This window comes from Chiloscyllium plagiosum, unplaced genomic scaffold (assembly GCF_037043375.1).
Source record: "Chiloscyllium plagiosum isolate Xiang-an unplaced genomic scaffold, Cpla_swu_hap1 HiC_scaffold_24, whole genome shotgun sequence".
NCBI classification, from domain to species: Eukaryota; Metazoa; Chordata; class Chondrichthyes; order Orectolobiformes; family Hemiscylliidae; genus Chiloscyllium; species Chiloscyllium plagiosum.
Window position 1 is genome coordinate 62,323,649 of NW_028270162.1, and position 20,917 is coordinate 62,344,565.

General features: G+C 41.3%; 1 protein-coding gene across 3 annotated transcripts in view; it reads left to right on the forward strand.

Moving 5' to 3' along the window:
* LOC122562879 (breakpoint cluster region protein) overlaps window positions 1–20,917 on the forward strand; it is a 487,786-nt gene that overhangs the window by 359,566 nt on the left and 107,303 nt on the right. For all 3 annotated transcript variants that reach the window (XR_015761290.1, XM_043716188.2, XM_043716189.2), the window contains exons 15-16: window positions 9,616–9,713; window positions 13,637–13,768. Coding sequence is in view for 2 of the 3 variants with exons in the window: in XM_043716188.2 (XP_043572123.2) it covers window positions 9,616–9,713; window positions 13,637–13,768 (230 nt within the window). In the remaining variant the exon portion in view is untranslated. The remainder of the gene's footprint in view (window positions 1–9,615; window positions 9,714–13,636; window positions 13,769–20,917) is intronic.

Sequence of the window (20,917 nt, forward strand, 5' to 3'; positions counted from 1 at the left end):
CCAGAGACTGTTCCCCCTGTGTTCTAGATTCCCCATTCAGAGGAAAAGTCCTTATATTGTCTACCATGTCAATCCCTTTCAGAATCTTCTATGCTTCAGTCAGTTGACTTTTCATTCTTCTAAACTCTGCAGGGTCCAGACATAATTTACAGACCCTCTCCTCACAGGCAAATTCTCACAACTCTGGACCAAACTCCAAATGCAAGTCCATCCCTCAAGATAACTTAAAATGTATTTTACCCATTCCTTCCATCCCCCTTTACCTACCCTCAAACCCTGCACAGCAGCTCATGGCACATCCATTATATTCACTCAGTATGCCCTCTGTCCAGAATCCATGGTAATCACTTAGCAAAACAAGAATTGCTGAACTTTGCATCTTGTGCTCTAGAGGGCAAATGCAAGAATTCCAAATTTCAAAGGAAGCAACAACGTTATATGGCCCAAGAAGATGGAATAGATTGTTTGGCAGGTGGGCTGTGATTGGTTGTGGTGCTGCTATGGAGAATGTTTAAAGGAGTAACTGAGACAGGTTAACAGGAGAGGTAGTGGCCCAATGGCCCAATTATCTCTAGATTATTAATCCAGAGACTAGGTAATGTTATGGGGGCCTGAGTTCGATTCATAAAAATCTGAAATGTAGGATCTAATGATGACCATGAAACCGTTGTTGATTGTCACCATTATCCTTTAAGGAAGGAAACTGCCATCCTTACTTGGTCTGCCTGCAGACCCATAGCAATGTGGTTGACTCTTAATTGCCTCTGACCAGCTAGGGATGGGCAATAAATGCTGGCCTAGCCAGTGACATCCACATCCTGTGATTGAAAAAAACCCCAAGTATATAAAAGGTCAAACCTAACATGTCAAGTGTTATTGGTTGAGGCACTTCTTTGAGGTTCCCACAGATGACACCATGTCTGCTTTTCAACCATAGGAATGGTTCCATGTAAGGAAAGTTTAAAATAACAGCCATAACATTCTTTTAAAACTGTGTTATTACAACACTTGTAGAGTTGTCAGTCAACATGCAAATACTTCTTTATCTTGTGTAAATAAACGTTAAACCATTGAATCATTCAATCCCTATAGTGTGGAAACAAGCCATTCAGCTCACATTTACCCTCCAAATAGTATCCCATCCAGACCAACTCTCCATCCCAATTCCTGTAACTCTGCATTTCCCGTGGCTAATCCACATAACCTACATATCCCTGGATATTATGGACAATTTAGCATGGTTAATCCACCTAATCTGCACATCTTTGGATGAGGGGAGGAAACCGAAGCACCCAGAAGAAACCCATGAAGACACAGGGAGAATGTGCTCAATTGAACAAAGCTTATTCTTGTGTGCAGCTGTTTCAACAGCTTTTGGAGTTCGGTACCCTCAGATAAAGGTGGGAGCTCCGATTTCCATTTGTGCTATAACATCTGGTTGTTGTGTGACCTTGCAACAATGAGTTCCTTACTTAAGTATTGGAACAGTCTACTATTGTGTCCAATGAATGACCTTTCTAAGGTTTCTGCCAGAAATGTCTACAAAATAGAGAAGAATGTACATAAAGCTGAATGGCGATGAAGACAGGAGAAGATTATAAATATAAGACGCAGCAAAGCCATGGAGAGATTTTCAGATTATATAAATCATTTTCAATTCTATGTATTAGGATGTACAGATTTCTGAATCTAAATAAGGTAAAGATGCACAAGCTGGGGAGCATTACTTAAAGGGATGACCATGCATAGGAAATGGCAAGCATTTAAAGAGTGCATGGAGAAGCTACAATAATTGTTCTATTCTATCTGGCACAAAAATAAAATGGGAAAGCAGGCCTGGCCATGGCTAACAAGGGAAATTAGGAACAAAAACAGAAATTACTGAAGCAACTCAGCAGATGTGGCAGCCTCTGTTCAGAGAAAAAGTTAATATTTTGGGTCCAGTGACTATTTTCTCTCCACAGAAGCTGCCAGACCTGCTGAGTTTTTCCACAATTTCTGTTTGGGCTTCAGATTTCCTTAGTTGTTTTTTTTTGTTCGGGAAGTCAGGGATCATATTAAATCCAAGGAAGAGGCGTACAACTTGGCCAAAAAAGCAGCAGGTCTGATGATTGGAAAAAGTTTGCATTTCAGTAAAAGGAGGATAAAGAGATTGATTCAGAGGGATGAAATAGAGTATGTGAGTAAGCCTGCACGGAACATGCAAACAGATTGTAAGCGCTTCTGTAGTATATAAGGAGAAAAAGATTAGTGAAGACAAATATAGGTCCTTTACAGTCAGAGACAGGGAAAGTTAAAATGGGGAACAATGGCAGACCAATTAAATACACTTTTTTTTTACTGTCTTCACAAAAGAAGACATGCATATCATTCCAAAAGTATTGAGGAGCACAGAGCCTAGTGAGAGGGAGGAACTGAAGGAAGTCAGTTTGGAGAGCGTGCTGAGCAAATTGATGGAATTAAAGGTTGACAAATCCCGAGGGCCTGATAATCTGCATCCTAGAGTACTTAAAGAAGAAGTCCTAGAAATAGCAGATGAATCAGTGGTCATCTTTAAAGATTCTGTAGATTTTGGTACAAAGTTTGGAAGATATCTGGTATAACCCCACTATTTAAAAAAGATAGGAAATGGAAATTTAGACCGGTTAGCCTGAAATAGGTAGTAGGGAACACGTAGAATCCATTATAAAAGATTTAATAGTAGTGCGCTTGGAAAACAGTGACAAGATTGGATAGAGTCAATATGATTTAAGAAAGGGAAATCATGCTTGACAAATCTGCAGAACTTTTTCACAAATGTAACTTGTAGAATTGTTAAGTGTAGTTTCTTGGACTTCTGATAAGGCTCCAAATAAGTGAATAACATAAAATTAAAGCACAAAGCATTTGGAGGCAAAAGGAGGATAGCAAAAGTGTAGATAGAAATAAACAGGTCTTTTTCTCAGTGACGGGCGGTGATGAGCGGTGTGCCACAGCGGTCACTGATTGGACCATAGTCATTCACAATATATATTAATAATTTAGATGAGGGAACTAAATATAATACCTCTTAAGTTTGGAGATGACACAAAGCTGAGTGGGAGGGTGAACAATGAGGAGGATGCATCTGTATGATTTAGACCATTTTAGTGAGTTGGCAAATGCATGGCAGATGCAGTTTAATATGAATAAATGTGAGGTTATCCACTTTGGTAGCAAAAGCAGAAAGGCAGATTATTTATCTGAATGATCTTAGATTGGGAAAGGGGGAGGTGCAATGAGACCTGGGTGTCCTTGTACACTACTTGCCGAAAGTAAGTATGCAGGGTCAGCAGGCGGCAAAGAAAGCAAATAGTATGTTGCCCTGCCTAGTAAAAAGATTTGAGTACTGGAGCAGGGAGGTCTTGCTCCAATTGTACAAGGAAAATCATGTGGAGTATTGTGTGCAGTTTTGGTCGCCTTTTCTGAGGAAAGAGTTTCTCGTGCAGGAAGGAGTGCAACAAGACTGATTCCTAGGATGGCAGGGCTGGCGTATGAAGAGGGATTGGCTTGGTTAGGACTATATTCACTGGAGTTTTAAAAAACCTAGTTTAAAAAACTATAAAATTCCAACAGGACGCAAGAGGTTAAATACAGGAAAGATATTTCCGATGACAGGAGAATCAGAACCTGTGGTTACTGTTTAAGGATTATGGTGTAGGTCATTTCGGACTGAGGTGAGGAGACATTTATCACCCAGAGAGTGGTGAACCTGTGGTATTCTCTGCCGCAGAAAGAGTTTGGGATCAACATATTAAATTTTTCAAGGAATCAGACATCGCTTTTAGGGCAGAAAGGATCAAAGGACATGGGGAGGAAATGGGAACAGGGTACTGAGTTGGATGATCAGCCTTGCTCATAATGGTGGGGCAGGCTCGAAGGACCAAATGGCCTACTGCCACTACTGTTTTCTATATTTCCATGATGTGGACAGCCAATTTAGCACAATGAACTGTAGGAGATAGGTAAGTGGAAAGTCATGTGGACCAGAATTAAACCAACAGAAATTTTGACAAAATGAAATTTATGATTCATGGAAGATGAGTGACTGATGACTAGAATTTAAGTCTAATTGACTTGGAAGGTAACAAAGGGATGCATGACATTTCATTGTTGTTTGGGATGAGTTAGGTGTTGAGGTTGGAAATATTGTGGAAGTGGAAATAAGTCACAAATGTGACGTTTAAAACCCAGCACAATTTTGAAAGAAGATTTCCAGGGCTCTAAGATCTTTAATCTCAAGAGAATGCAGCACGAATTTTCTGGCACAGAGACTGCCTTTATTGTAAAGACAGGTACGTCAGGTTCCAAGAGATCATTTGTGATCGGGAACTCTCTAGTCATAGGCATAAACTGATGTTTCTGTGGCCAACAGGCGAGAAGTCAATGGTGTGTTACCTCCCTGGAGGCAGGGTCAAGGATATAGAATAATAGAGATGTACAGCATGGAAACAGACTCTTCGGTCCAACCCGTCCTTGCCGACCAGATATCCCAACCCAATCTAGTCCCACCTGGCAGCACCCGGCCCATATCCCTCCAAACCCTTCCTATTCATATACCCATCCAAATGCCTCTTAAATGTTGCAATTGTACCACCCTCCACCACTTCCTCTGGCAGCTCATTCCATATACGTGCCACCCTCTGTGTGAAAGAGTTGCCCCTTAGGTCTCTTTTATATCTTTCCTCTCTCACCCTAAACCTATGCCCTTTAGTTCTGCACTCCCCAACCCCAGGGAAAAGACCTATTTATCCTATCCATGCCCCTCATAACTTTGTAAACCCCTCAGCCTCCGACGATCCAGGGAAAACAGCCCCAGCCTGTTTAGCCTCTCCCCATAGCTCAAATCCTCCAACCCTGGCAACATCCTTGTAAATCTTTTCTGAACCCTTTCAAGTTTCACAACACCTTTCTGACAGGAAGCAGACCAGAATTGCAAACAATATTCCAACAGTGGCCTAACCAATGTCCTGTACAGCCACAACATAACCTCCCAACTCCTGTACTCAATACTCTGACCAATAAAGGAAAGCATACCAAACGCCGCCTTCACTATCCTATCTACCTGCAACTCCACTTTCAAGGAACTACGAACCTGCACTCCAAGGTCTCTTTGTTCAGAAACACTCCCGAGGACCTTACCATTAAGTGTATAAGTCCTGCTAAGATTTGCTTTCCCAAAATGCAGCACCTCGCATTTATCTGAATTAAACTCCATCGGCCACTTCTCAGTCCATTGGCCCATCTGTTGTAATCTGAGGTAACCCTCTTCGCTGTGCTTTACATCTCCAATTTTATCTTGGACAGAGTGCAGTATATTCTCAAAAAGGGGAGGGGAACCAGCAGGAGGTTGTTGTATACATTGGAACTAATAACATAGAAAGGGAAAAGGATGAGATTCTGAAGGGAGAACATAGAAAGTTAGGCAGGAATTTAAAAAGGATGGCTTGAGGGTAGTAATATTTGGATTACTTCCAGTGCTATGGGTTAGTGAGGGTATGACTAGGAGGATAGAGTAGATGAATGTATGGCTGAGGAGCTGATGTGGAGGAGAAAAGTTCACATTTTTGGATTGTTGGAATCTCTTCTGGGGTATATTTGACTTGTATAAGAAGGATGCATTGCGCCTGTATTGGAAGAGGGCTAATATACTGGAGCTGCTCAGGAGGATTTAAACTAGTAAGGTGGGGTGGGTGGGACCCAGGGAGATAGTGAGGAAAGAGATCAGTCTGAGACTGGTACAGTTGGGAAAAGGAGCAAGTCAACCAGTGAGGAACAATGCAGAGAATGAGGTAGGACTGATAAATTAAACTGCATTTACTTCAATCCAAGAGGCCTAACAGGGAAGGAAGATGAACTCAGGGCATGGTTAGGAACATAGGACTGGGATATCATAGCACTTACAGAGATGTGGCTCAGGGCTGGACAGGATTGGTAGTGTAATGTTCCAGGATACAAATGCTATAGGAAAAATAGAAGTTGGGGGGTGGTGGTGGGGGCGTTTTTGACAAGAGTTTTTGATTATGGCTGTACTTAGGGAATATTTTTCCTGGAAATATGTCCAGGGAAGTTATTTGGATGGAACAAAGAAATAAGAAAAAGATGTCATAAGTGATTTGGATATCGACCCCCCCCCCCCCCCCAATCAGAATAATAGGGTGGTTATGGTAAGGGATTTTAACTTTCCAAACATAGACCGGGACTACCATAGTGTTAGTGGTTTAGATGGAGAGGAATTTAGTAAGTGTGTACAAGAAAATTTTCTCATTTGGTATGTGGATGTACCTACGGGAGAAGGTGCAAAACTTGACTTCCTCTTGAGAATAAGGCAGGGCAAGTGACTGAGATGTCAGTGGCGGAGCATTTTGGGGCCAGCGACCATAATTCTATTAGTTTTAAAATAGGATGGAAAAGGATAATCCAGATCTAAAAATTGAAGTTCAAAATTGTAGGAAGGCTAACTTTGACAGTATTAGCAAGAACTTTCAAAAGTTGATTAGGGGTGGTTGGAAAATGGGAAGCCTTCAAAAATGAGAGTCCAGAGACAGGATGTTCCTGTTAGGGTGAAAGGCAAGGCTGGTAGATGTAGGGAATGCTGGATGACTAGAGAAATTGAGGTTTTGGTCAAGAAAAAAAAGGAAACACAGGTCAGCAATAGACAGCAGAGATCGACTGAATTCTTAAAAGAGTATTAAGGCAGTAAGGGAAATGAAAGGGAAATCAGGAGGGCAAAAAGGGGATATGAGATAGCTTTGGCAAATAGGGTTAAGGAGAATCCAAAAGAATTTTATAAATACATTAAGAACAAAAGGGTAACTAGCGAGAGAATGTGGCCCCAAAAAGATCAGCAAGGCAGGTATTTGTGGAACTGCAGGAGATACTAAATTAATATTTTGCGTCAGTGTTTACTGTGGAGAAGGACATGGAAGATACAGAATGTGGGGAAATAGATGGTGACATCTTGAAAAATGTCCATGTTACAGAGGAGGTGGTGCTGGATGACTAGAAACACAAACGTGGATAAATCTCCAGGACCTTGTTTGCTGTATCCTAGAAATCTGTGGGAAGCTAGGGAAGAATTGGTGGGCCCCTTGCAGAGATATTTGTCTCACCGATAGTCACCAGTGAGGTGCAGGAATACTGAAGGTTGGCCAACGTTTTGCCACTATTTAAGAACATTGATAAGGAAAACTGGAGAACTATTGATCGATGATCCTGACATCAGTGGTGGAGGGAAAATTCTTGGAGGGAATCCTGAGGGACAGGATTTATGTGTATTTGGAATGGCAAGGATTGATTAAGGATAGTCAGTATGGCTTTGTGCATGGGAAATCATGTCTCATGAACTTGATTGAGTTTTTTGAAGAAATAACAGAGAGGATTGATGTGGGGAGAACAGTGGACGTGATCTAAATGGACTTCAGTAAGGCGTTCAATAAAGTTCCTCATGGTAGACTGGTTAGCAAGGTTATGCCAAATGGAATACAGGGAGAACTAGCCATACAGATACTGAACTGGCTTGAAGATATGATACAGAAGGTGGTGATGGAGGGTTGTCTGTTGGACTGGAAGCCTATGACCAGAGGTGTGCCTCAAGGATAGATGCTGGGTCCACTGCTTTTTATCAGTTATATAATTGATTTGGATGTCAGCATAGGAGGCATACTAAGTAAGTTTACAGATGATACCAAAATTGGAAGGTCATGTTGCAGCTGTACAGGACATTTGTTAGGCCACTTTTGGAATATTGTGTGCAATTCTGGTCTCCCTCCTATTGGAATGATGTTGTGAAACTTGAAAGGTTCGGAAAAGATTTACAAGGATGTCGCCAGGATTGGAAGATTTGAGCTATGGGGAGAGGCTGAATAGGCTGGGGCAGTTTTCCTTGGAATGTCAGAGTGTGAGGGGTGACCTTACAGAGGTTTATAAAATCATGAGGGGCATGGATATGGTAAATAGATTAGGTCTTTTCCCTGGGGTGGGGGAGTTTAGAACTAGGAGTTTAGGGTGAGAGGTGAAAAATTTAAAAAGGACCTAAGGGGCAACTTTTTCATGCAGAGGGTAGTACGCGTATGAAATAAGTTGCCAGAAGAAGTGGTGGAGGCTGACACAATTATACTATTTAAAAGGCGCCTGGATGTCTATATGAATAGGAAGGGTTTACGGGGGTATGGGCCAAGTGCTGGCAAATGGGACTAGATTAATTTTGGAGATCTAGTCGACATGGACAAGTTCGACCGAAGGGTCTGTTTCTATGCTGTACATCTCTATGACTCTAAGTGGGCAAGCTCAGCTTGAAAGCGGTGGAGGGAGGGAGCTGAGTATCAGTGGTAATGTAATGTTTGTAGGATGTCCAAAACAGGATGCTTTCAATTTCCTTTAACATCAAGGACAGAATACACATCCCTTCCAATTTGTCTTTTCTGAAATAATCTGTGTCCTTGTATATTTGTCAAGCATTAATCATTGTTGATCAAGACTTTTATAAAGGAAACTACATCCTAGTTTTGGAGAATTTATAAAGAAATACAGGTGAGCTGATAAATGAGATTGAAATAACCCTGGTATGATTAGATTAGATTACATTACATTACAGTGTGGAAACAGGCCCTTTGGCCCAACAAGTCCACACCGACCCGCCGAAGCGCAACCCACCCATACCCCTACATTTACCCCTTACCTAACACTACGGGCAATTTAGCATGGCCAATTCACCTGACCTGCACATCTTTGGACTGTGGGAGGAAACCGGAGCACCCGGAGGAAACCCACGCAGACACGGGGAGAACGTGCAAACTCCACACAGTCAGTCGCCTGAGACGGGAATTGAACCCGGGTCTCAGGCGCTGTGAGGCAGCAGTGCTAACCACTGTGCCACCGTGCCGCCCACTCATGAGGTATGAGGAAAGATTTTGTGGCTCTGGAGATGTTTTGGTTAGAATAAAAATTCAACAACTTTGTCAAATTAGTCCACAAATGCGGCATTAACGCAACCTGAATCCAAATTTAAGGGAGGAAAATTTAATGCTCAATTAACATTTAACTTCTTTGTGTGCTAAGTGCATGGATAATATACGAAAACGACAACAATAGGAGGCAATATTATAACTTTTAAAGGAATGGCAAACTTTGGCAGCGTGGGCTAGAGGATAATAGAGACAAAATGTGGTATTTTCCAACTTTTAAGAGTGCTTCTTTGAAAAAACATAAGTCTGTTCTAATCCTGAACAGCCCTCTGTTGTTCTGGCTTTAGATACATGGGACATACGGTGGAGAGAGAAATTGGTTTAGTTAATTGTAGTCACAATATATGGACAGGGAATTGAGAAGCAAATTCCTGAGGTTCTCCTGAACTTAGTGGCAGGCTTTTATTCTCCTCCTTGTAACCTCTAGAATTCACTGTTTGACAACTAGGAGAGCTGGTGCAGTGTATTATATTTTAAATGAATACAGTGAGAGTTGGTGGGTCTGATTTGCTTTCTTCTCTTTGTGTGTTTGTAATTGTTTTTGCACAATCCACTTATTTTTAACATATGGAAATTCTTATCCAAATGTCTCCTGGTTATTATCTATACATTTGTTTACCTTTTTTAACAGATTTGTACTGTACATTAGAAGTAGATTCATTTGGCTACTTTGTTAACAAAGCTAAGACAAGAGTCTACAGGGACACAATGGAACCAAACTGGAATGAGGTGAGTTTTGGTCTGGTATGCAGTGGACCATATTGACTAACTGTACCATTTGAAAGCAGTTGCATGTATGCAGTTTTACACAATTTTTCAGGTTGGAAGACAGTCTGATAACTTAATCTTTGATAGTGTTTTGCAACTGTCTTCCAAATGCTTGATTGTGAAATGGGGTCATTCACCTTCTGAATTTTCCCTACCTCTCTGTGAAGAAACATCTTGTATGTTTCCTGGAGACTTGAACCACCAATTACTGAACTAATTCTATATGTTAAGACTCTAATTCAGTGCATTAGTAGATCTGATGACTCAGAGGATCTCTAATGGACAGTTTAGAAAAACTGTCAGGTATCAGAATCATACCTTGGTCTGTTTAATGGAGGTAGTTCTCAATCATCAAATCTCTACAATTGTATTCTCGCCATCTTGGCAATGAAGAGTTAAAATAAACCAGCATTCTTGTTACTGATCATTGTCCCACCATCGGTGATCAGATTTCTAAGAGTGGGTGGAAGAGGCTGCCAGGACTTTCTGAAAATTGGGGGAATTGAAAGAAGGTAGTGATTTCTGACTAATAAGACCATATTTTGATAAGGAGAGAATGCAGGGTGAGGAAGGTAGAATTTAAAGTACGTCTTTTCAGACGTACTTTGAATGTTTTCAGGACTTCTAAGAATATTTTTCATTATATACACAATGTTAAAATGAACTTTAACAAAAGAGTGTATGCAGTATTTTATGAATTACTTTGAATATTTTGATGCTATTTGACATTTACTACGATTTCTGTTGAGACCAATAACTTTTGAAAAGATACACATTTTCCAGTGACTAAAGAAAAGAATCACAATCAAAAGAGCGGAGAATGGCATTACACGAAATACTCATTTAGAGAGCCAGTGCTGAAACTGAGCTGAATTACCTCCTTGTTGTAATTTTGTGATTCTGTGAAGATTTTACATTTTAAGACTTTTACTGTAACAAACAACAAAGCAAAATCAACATAGACTGAGTATTACTCGATAAGTAATAAATGTATAAAACCACAGAAAATACACTTCCCCCTTAATTGAAACAAATGAAAATGCTTTTCACAATGTCATGTTCTTACCAGATTTGTAATTTTGTGTTTTAAGTCAGAAACATTTCCTGGCTTTTCAACAGGCTGCTTTTTCCTGTGCAATCTGTGTATTCTCAAACTGACCTCCAGCTGCAACACACTGTGTGACTCCATGATTCTTAAATCTTTCAATACAAGTCGCATCTCTTACAACAGAGAATTTCCTCCCCCCTAACATTCTGCAGGGTGACGAGTACAAAACAATCTTTTTACTTTCTTGATGCAGCAGTGTCTGTTTTCAGGCTCCCTCTCCAGATCTCTTTAAATGTGTGAGTCTGTGTGTTGAAAGACTTCTTACTGCTCTTTGATGTTTTTCAATTTTTCATGTTATTTTTTATCATCTTTAATCTTCGCTGGACTCGGGGGAAGCAACAGAAGATTGTATATTTACAAACATTATAGTCTAATTCAAGAAAGTTTGTAAAGATAATCCTATCAATTACAGACCCATCAGTATAACTTTGGTGGGGAGCCTTCTACAGTCATTTGAGTTAGAATTAGTAGTCACACAGAAAAAGGTTGATTAGGCAGAGTCAGCGTCCATTTCTAAAGAGAAAACCATGTTTAACTAACATGTTGGGTTTTTTTCTGAAGAGGCAACAGAAAGGCTCAATGCAGGTATACATGGATTTCCAGAAGACATTTGATGCAATGCCTCACAACAGACTTGTGTGGAAAGTTAGAAATCATTGTATAAAAGAGATAAGAGCAACATGGGTACAAAATTAGCTGAGTGATAGGAAATGGAGAGTAAGGGTCAATAATTAATTTTCAAGCTGAGGGAAGATTTGTAGTGTCGGTATTAGGACTTCTGCTTTTCCTGATATATATTAATGCAGGGGAAATAAAACTTGAAAGAAATGGATGTAGGTTTGCTTGCTGAGCTAGAAGGTTTGTTTTCAGACTTTTCATCATTATACTAGGTAACATCATCGGTGAGTCTCCGGGTGAAGACATAAATAGAAAGCGGGCCATGCCACCAGTGCTTCATCCGGAGGCTCACTATGATGTTACCTAGTATGGTGACAAAACATCCGAAAACGAACCTTCTCGTTCAGCGATCAAACCTACATCTTCTCAAAAACTCGTTAACTTGGAAGAATTATACACTGTGAGAGGATGATGTGGATTTCCAAAAGTACACGAACAGCTGATGTTGTGGACAGATGGGTGGCAGATGAGGTTCATGCAGAGAAGTGTGAGATGATATACAATGGCAGGAAAAACATTGAAAGATGTTGGGGTCCAAATCTAAATTGGGTGCAGGAGTAGAGGTACTTGGGCGTATATGTGCACAGACCATTGAAGGTGGCAAGACAGGTGGCGAGAACAGTTAATAAAGCATACAGTACCCTCAGCTTTATTAATAGAAGCATGGAGTACAAGAGCAAGGAGGTGATGTTGAACTTATCAGCCCTTAGCTGAAATATTGTGGACAATGTGAGCAATATGTTATAGGATAGATGTGACTGCATTGGAATGCAGAAGCAATTTACAAGCATGGTCCCAGGAGTAAGAATCTTCGTTTAGGAGGATGGATTGAAGAAGTTGGGAATGTACTTCTTGGAGAGAAGAAGGCTGCAAAGTGATTTGATAGGGGTTTTCAAAATCATGAGTAGGCTGGATATAGTAGTTAGGGAGAAGCTATACCCACTCATAAAAGGGACAAGCACAAAAGGGCATAAATTTAAATCAATCTACAAATGAAGTAAGAGTGGTATGAGAAAAAAAAAATTTCATGTACCAAGTAGTTCACGTATGGAAAGAGCTGCCTCGAAATGTGGTGGAAGCAAGATTAGATCACGTGAAATACAGGGAGGACAAGCCATTTGGATACAAAATTGCCGAGAAGGTAGAAGACAGAGGGTGGTGATGGAGGGTTGCTTTTTGGCCTGGAGGCCTGTGACCATCGGTGTGTTGCAGGGATTGGTGCTGGGTCCACTGCACTATGTCATAAATGATTTGGATATAAATATAGGACGTCTGGTTAGTAAATTTGCAGATGACACCAAAATCAGTGGTGCAGTGGTTACCTCAGAGTACAACAGAACCTTGATCAGATGGTAGCTTAAAAATGTCTTGCTGGAAAAGCGCAGCAGGTCAGGCAGCATCAAAGGAACAGGAGAATCGACGTTTTGGCATAAGCCCTTCTTCAGATGGACCAAGGAATGGCAGAGGGACTTTAATTTAGGTAAATATGAGGTGCTACATTTTGATTGGGCAAATCAAGGCGGGACATATACTCTTAGTGATAAGGTCCTGGGGAGTGTTGACAGTTCATAGTTCCTTGAAAATGGAGTCGCAGATGGACAGAGTGGTGAAGAAGGCGTTTGGTACACTTACCTTTATTGGTCAGTGCATGAGTACAGGAATTGGGGAGTCATATTGTGGCTGTACAGGATATTGGTTAAGCCACTTTTGGAATACTGAGTTCAGTTCTGGTCTATGAACCATTTTGGTTAGTATAAGGCCTTGCCTATTTTGTGTCGAAGATTCATAGATTCATCGTTGTTTGCGAAGTGTGCACGTTTGATATGGATTTTTGCTATGGGTGCTCCCTATCAGACATGCCACCATGGCACCCATGATCTGGCAAGGAGCTAATTCATATTTCCACAAAGACACAAGCAAGATTTATGGTGAGTATATTATATTACGTTTAATTGCAGAGTAAGAAAGTAGCAGCAACTACGCATGCGCATGCACACACACTCTCTCTCTCTTGCTCCCTCTCTCTCACCCTCTTCTCTCACTCATTCACTCACTCATTCACTTTATTTCTGCTTTAACAGTCTCACTTCTTTTACAGGAATTTGAAATAGAACTGGAAGGATCTCAAACACTACGAATTTTATGCTATGAAAAATGCTACAACAAAACAAAACTCACCAAAGAAGATGCTGAAATTACTGATAAAATCATGGGGAAAGGACAGATTCAGGTAGGTCCTTCACTCAACTTGTTTACGAGTCGTCTTTAGAACTATTAGATTGACTGGAAACTCAGGGCTGTCTTTGACACAGTTCCCACTCTGATTGAAAATTTGCTGAGCTGCCTGTCTATGATTCTACATAATTGTTTTGAGGCATGACGATCTCAGAAAAGAAAGAGCTGTTGACCTGCTGGCAGTTCTGGAGTCCCACCAGTGAAAGCACAGACAACTACGGAGAGTACAAGCAGCTCCACAACAAAAAAAATCCCAGGGTAAATCTGAGGCGGGGAAGGCTTAGGAAACCGGGTTCAAGAGCCTAGTGGGAAGCGGTAAAGGTAACCTATTCTTTAAAAGGGTATCGCCAATATTCAGTTGGCCTCCGACTGACACGGATAAAATGTCAGCAGCGGTACACTGAAACCATCAGATAGTCTTTAGTTCCCAACTTAAGGGCTTCAGTTGGATGGCGGTAGGGCATCCATTGAATTGTAAGTGATTTAATTTGGCTTGATTTATTGTTGTAACATGTACCAAGAGACAGTGAAAAGTACTGTTTTGCGTGCTAACCAGACAAACCATAATTTACATAAGTGCATCAGGGTAATAGAACAAAATGCAGAATACGGTGTTACACCCAAAGAGAAAGTGCAGAGAAAATCAACTCTAATATATGAGAACTGAAAATGTGTTGCTGGAAAAGCGCAGCAGGTCAGGCAGCATCCAAGGAACAGGAGAATCGATGTTTCGGGCATAAGCCCTTCTTCAGGCTTATGCCCGAAACGTCGATTCTCCTGTTCCTTGGATGCTGCCTGACCTGCTGCACTTTTCCAGCAACACATTTTCAGCTCTGATCTCCAGCATCTGTAGTCCTCACTTTCTCCTCTAATATATGAGAAGCCCATTCAAAAGTCTGATAACAGCAGGGAAGAAACTGTTCTTGAATTTGTTAACACGTTTTAAACTTGTGTATCTTCTGCCCAATGGAAAAGGGTGGAAGAGAGTATGACAGGGATGGGAGGGGTCTTTGATTATGTTGGTTGCTTTCCCAAGGCAGTATGAAATGTAGACTGAATCACTGAAAGGAAGGCTGGTTTTCATGATGGACTAAGCTGCACAACTCTTCGTAATTTCTTGTGGCCTTGGGCAGAGCAGTTGTCATACCAAACTGTGATGTATCCATATAGGATGCTTTCTGTGGTGCTTCTATAAAAATTGCTAAGCGTCACTGTGGGCATGCTGAATCTCCTTAGCCTTCTGAGGAAGTAAGGGCATTGGTGGACTTTCTTCACTGTAGACTGTGGATGGATATTTACCTTAGGAAGTTGAATGTCTCAACCACCACCACCTCAGCACAATTGATACAGGCAGGAGGGTGCCCTCCACTCCGCTTCCTGAAGTTGATGACCAGCTCCTTCATTTTGCTGACATGAAGGGAGAGATTGTTGTCTTTATTCATGCCACTAAGTACTCTATTGTTTACGTATACTCTGTCTTGTCATTGTTGGTGGTGGTGTCATCAGCAATTTGTAAATGGAGTTACAGTATAGTTTGGCCACACAGTAGTAAATGTATAAGGAGTATAGTAAGAGGCTGAGTACACAGCCTTCCATGGCACCAGTGTTGAGGATTATTGTGGAGAGTGGAGATTGTCAAGGTCCTGGGAATGGTCATCCACAACATGCTTTCTTGGACTCTTAATGTGGATGCACTGGTTGCAAAGGCCCAACAACATCTCTTCTTCCTCAGGCAACTGAGGAAATTTGGCATGACGGCAAATACCCTTGCCAACTTTTATAGGTGTGTCTGGATGTATCACTACCTGGTATGGCAACTTGTGCTATTCAAGATCGTATACGGTTACAGAGCGTGGTGAACTCGGCCCAGACAATCACAAAGGCCATAGAATCCATCTACCAGGCCCGCTGTCAATAAAATGCCGCCAGCATTTTCAAAGATCCATCCCACCATCTACAATCTGTACCATCGGGGAGAAGGTACAGAAGCCTGAACACACACACCAGCTGGTTTCGAAACAGTTTCTACCCTACTGTTGTTAGAATACTGAATGGACTCTCAAACTCTTAACGTTCGCCTGTACCTGTGTTTTTGTTTTTGCCACTGTTTATCTATTATTTACTTATCTTAAGCGACTTAACTCTGTGATCTGCCTGTATTGCTTGCAAGACAAAGCTTTTCACTGTGCCTCAGTACACGTGACAATCAATTCAATTCAATTCAGTAGGTGTTATTGCCTATTCTAACTGATTTCGGTCTGCGGGTCATTAAGTCAAGGATCTAGTTGCAGCGGGGGGAGCACAGTTGTTGGTGTCAGAGTTTGGAGATGGGTTTTGTGAGAATTCTGGTATTGAAGGCGGAGCTAAAGTCAATAAATAGAAGTCTCTTGTAGGTTTTCTTGTTATTCAGATGTACAAGGATCAGTGTAGGATCAGTGAGATGGCATCTGCCATGGACTTATTGTGATGGTAGGTGAATTGTAGTGGATCAAGACAATCTGAGAGGCTGGAGTTTCCCCACCTTCAAAGCAACAACATCGGTAAAACATCTTCGGTACCACCAACAAAGGAAAAAGAAATGGATATGGTCCTAAAAGGAATTAGGATGCAAGTTAAAACGTAGTACCTCAAACTTAGTGATCTCAAGATTGCTATGTGCTAGTCAAGAGTAAAAGTAGTAGGAAATATCAGGTGAATATGTAGCTGGAAAGATGGTGCAATGGGAAAGGTTTCAGATTCTTTGGCCAATCCCGGGTGAGGTGGCATCAGTACAAGCTGGGCGGGTTGCACCTGAACAGGATTCAGACTGATGCCCTGCGGGGAGTATCTGCTAACATGGTTGGGAGGGTTTAAACTCAAATGGCAGGTGTGTGGGAGCTTCTACAGGGAGACAGAAGAAAGGGAAACAAAGGCAACAAGAATACGCAGAATGAGAAATAAGAAAAGTGATGGCCAAAGCATTCAAGGGAAAGAATTAAACAGGGCCACAGTGCAAAATAATGCAAACAGGACTAAATTTTAAAAGGACAAGCCTTAAAGTTTTGTGTCTTAGTGTGCACAATACTCACAATGAAGTAGTTGAATTAGTTGTACAAAAAGATATAAACAGGTATGATATAGTTTGCTTTGATTTGACTTGATTTTGTTATTGTTTACAGTTACATAATTGGAGATGGGGACCAAGTGTAGTGTGTCAAGGTTCACAGATGACACTAAGATAGAGCAAAGTGTGCAGAGGTCACTTAAAATCTGCAAAGGGATATAGATAGGTGAGGTGAGTGGACAAGACTGGCTGATGGAGTACAATTTGATAAATGTGAGATTATCCGTTTTGGTAGGAATTACAGCAAAATAGACCATTATTTAAAAGGTGAAAAATTACAGCATACTGCTGTGCAGAGGGACCTGGTATAAATCGATGTTTGTACATGAATCACAAAAAGTTGGTGCAATAATCACAAAAAGTTGGTTTACAAGTGCAGCAGGTACTTAAGAAAGCAAATTGAATATTGTCCTTCATTTCTAGAGGGATGGAGTTTAAAAACAAGAATGTTATGCTGCAGCTGTAGAGGGTGTTGGTGAACCATACTTAGAGTACTGTGGATTATTTTGGTCTCCTTACTTGAGAAAATATGTACTGGCACTGGAGGAGATGCAGAAGAGGTTCATAGATTGATTCCAGAGTTGAGAGGATTGGCATATTAGGAGAGATTGAGTAGATTGGGACTATATTTACTGGAATTTTGAAGAATGAGGAGGGATCTTATAGAAACATGTAAAATTATGAAGGGAATAGATAAGATAGAAGCAGGGAGGTTGTTTCCCCTGGTGTGTAAAACTAGAACCGGGTGGGGCGGAGATGGGGCTTAGCCTCAGAATAAGGGGGACCACATTTAGGACTGAGCTGAGGAGGAGCTTCTTCACCCAAAGGTTGTGAATCTTTGGAATTTCCTACCCAGAGAAGCAGTTGAGGCTATCCCATTGAATGTTTTTAAGGCAAAGATAGATTTTGAACAGTAAAGGAATCAAAATTTATAGTGAGCAGGCGGGTAAGTCAAGTTGAGTCCACAAAAATATCGACCATGATCATCTTGAATGGTGGAGCAGGCTCAGAGTGAGAGAGAGAGTAGCAGGGAGAGATGTACTGCAGCATCCAAACCGGCTTCCAGGCCCCAACAATTGCTGCTACTGAAAGACTAAAACTCAAAATCCTGGTTCTGTGGGAGCTTGCTCTACTGATTCAGGGTGCCTCTATTGTTACAAAGGACAAAGAGAAGTACAGAACAGGAACAAGACCTTCGACCCTCCAAGCCTGTGCCCATCATCATGCCCTAACTAAATTAAAAAACCAACCTTCTGCCCTTATTCGGTCCGTATTCCTCTATTCCCTCCCTATTCGTGTAACCATCCAGATGCCTCTTAAATGTCACCAACATGCCTGCTTCCATCACCTCTTCTGGCAGTGCGTTCCAAGCTCCTACCACTCTCTGCTTGGAAAACATCCTCGCACATCTCCCTTTAAATATTCCCCCCTTTCACCTTTAACCTGTGCCCCCTTGAAATTGAATTGTCAATGTTGGGAAAAAGCCTCTGACTATCTATCCTTTCTATGCCTCTCATAATTTTGTAGGCTTCTATCAGGTCTCCTGTCAGCTGCCATCCTTCCAGTGTTCCTCCTTTAATAAAAAACCCAAGGCCTCACAAGCTGTTTATGGGGTTTCAATAGACAGGTCAGTACCTCTGTTTAAACCTCTCTTCAAAAAAAAGGACAAAATACACCTCTAAATGCCATAGTATCACCACACTTGTATAGCTTGGCATTGTAAATGTACATCAGAAGACATTTTAAATGTAATGAGGGTTTCTGACTCCAGTACCCTTACAGACAGTGAGTTCCCGATTCCCGCTATGAACAGATTTACAAATAGTTATTCACTTTATCTCTAAAGTGCCTGCCCGTTACCCTAGGTCTAAACTCCCAGTCTTTGATCCCTCCAGCATGGGGAAAAGTTTCTTCCTGTTTATTTATGCCCCTCTCAATTTTATACATTTCAATCATGTCCCCACTCAATCTCCTCCACTCTAAAGAAACCAACCCTAGTCTGTCCAATCTCTCTTCTTGCCTGAATCTCTCCAAATCAGGCAACATCCTGGTTAATCTCCTCTGCACCCTCAACAGCGATATCACATCCCACCTATAATGTGGATTCCAGAACTGCATACAATATTTTGGCTGTGACCTAATCAGCATATTATACAGTTCTAGCTTAACCTCCCAGCACTCAAACTCTATACCTGATTAGCAAAGACAAGTATACCATGTGTCTTTTATCCACTTGTTCTGATACTTTCAGAGGCCAGTGTACATACACATGAAGGTCCCTGCCCCTTAGTTTTTTCCAGGGTCCTACCAATTCATCATTTATTCCTTTACCATGTTTGTCCTGCCCCAAGTGCATCACCTCACATTTATCCAAACTGAATTCCAATTGCTACTGATCAGCCCATTTGATCTGTCTGTCTGTATCCTTTTGTACTGTAAGGTTATCCTCCTCACTGTTTACCACCCACCCCCCACTAATTTTTGTATCCTCTGTGAACTTACTGATGAACTCTCATACATTCAAGCCTAAATCACTTATATAAACCACAAACAGAAAGGGCCCCAATGCTGGCCCATGTGGGACTCCATTGGACACAGACATCCAGTCAGAAAAACACCCCTCAACCATCATTCTCTGCCACTGAACCAATTGTAAATGCAATTTGCAAAAGATCCTTGTATCTCATGGGGCAACTTTTGCTATCAGTCTCCCATGTGGGACCTTATCAAATGTCTTGCTGATTCTCATATGGGTTATATCAAAAACATTGCCCTCATCTACACACCTGGTCACCTCTTCAAAAATGTTATCAAGTTGGTCAGATATGGTCTCCCCTTAACAAAATCATACTGACTGTTCTTGATTAATCTCAGTCTGTCCAAATGCAGGTGAATCTGTGCCTCAGAATTACTTCCAATAGTTTACCCCACCACTGAAGATGGACTGACTGGCCTGTAGTTTCCTGGTTTATCCCCTTCTTCCTCATTGAATAATGGTACCACAAAGGCTGTCCTCCTGCTCTCTGGCACCTTTCCTGTGCCCAAAGTGGAATTTGTAAATTTATAATTTAGTACAAACATCGATTTATACCTTTTCCTACCCAGAATCTAGGGCAAGAACTCAGCATTTGTTTTCAAAAGAAAGCCCAATTTATTAGATATCACCATCTGCCATGGTGGGATTCAAACCTATATTCCCAGAACAATAGCCTGTGGCTCTGGATTATTGGTCCAGTGACATTGCCAACACACTACTGCTTCCCCACTAACAGCTGCATGACAGTTTCCAACTTCTTTGGTGGGATCTGAATTCATCTTTCAGGATCATTGGTCGAAGCCATCAGGTTATGATGAAGAGCTTATGCCCAAAATGTTGACACTCCTGCTCCTCAGGTGCTGACTGATTGTGCTTTTCCAGCGCCACACTTTTTGACTCTGATCTCCAGCATCTGCTGTCTTCACTTTCTCCCTCTGCCAGTCCAGTAACATAACCACCATGCTCCTGTAGCCAGTAAAGACTATCCACTATACTAGTCTAAAAGTTCTCACCCACTCTCTTCCAGATTTTCCCCCTTTATATATCTAAGCATTTTCTTAGTAATCACTTGTGCAGATATGTTATGACATACCTCTAGAGAAGGTAGGACTTTTAACGAGCCCACCTGGCTCAAGGGTGGGGACTTTGATTACCTCTACGCCTAAAGGGCCCTATGGGTGCATTCTAGGACCAAATATCTCCCTTTCAAACTATTATGTTAAATTCTGCTATGTTGTGATTGTTCCTGCCTACACAACTCTTCACTGTATATTCTGTCCTATGGTGGAATTAATGTTAAGAGCTCGATAATCAACTTTGACCAGTGACTTAACTTTGCTGTTTCTTGTTTCCATCCGGACTGACTTGCATCTTGATCCTTTAACCCAAGTTCAGTTCTCACTCTAGTACTAATCTTATCCTTTATTACCAGAAATACCTATGTTCCTTGTCCTTTTCTACTTTGCTTTTATAAGGCCATGAGAAATAGGGACAGGAGTAGGCTG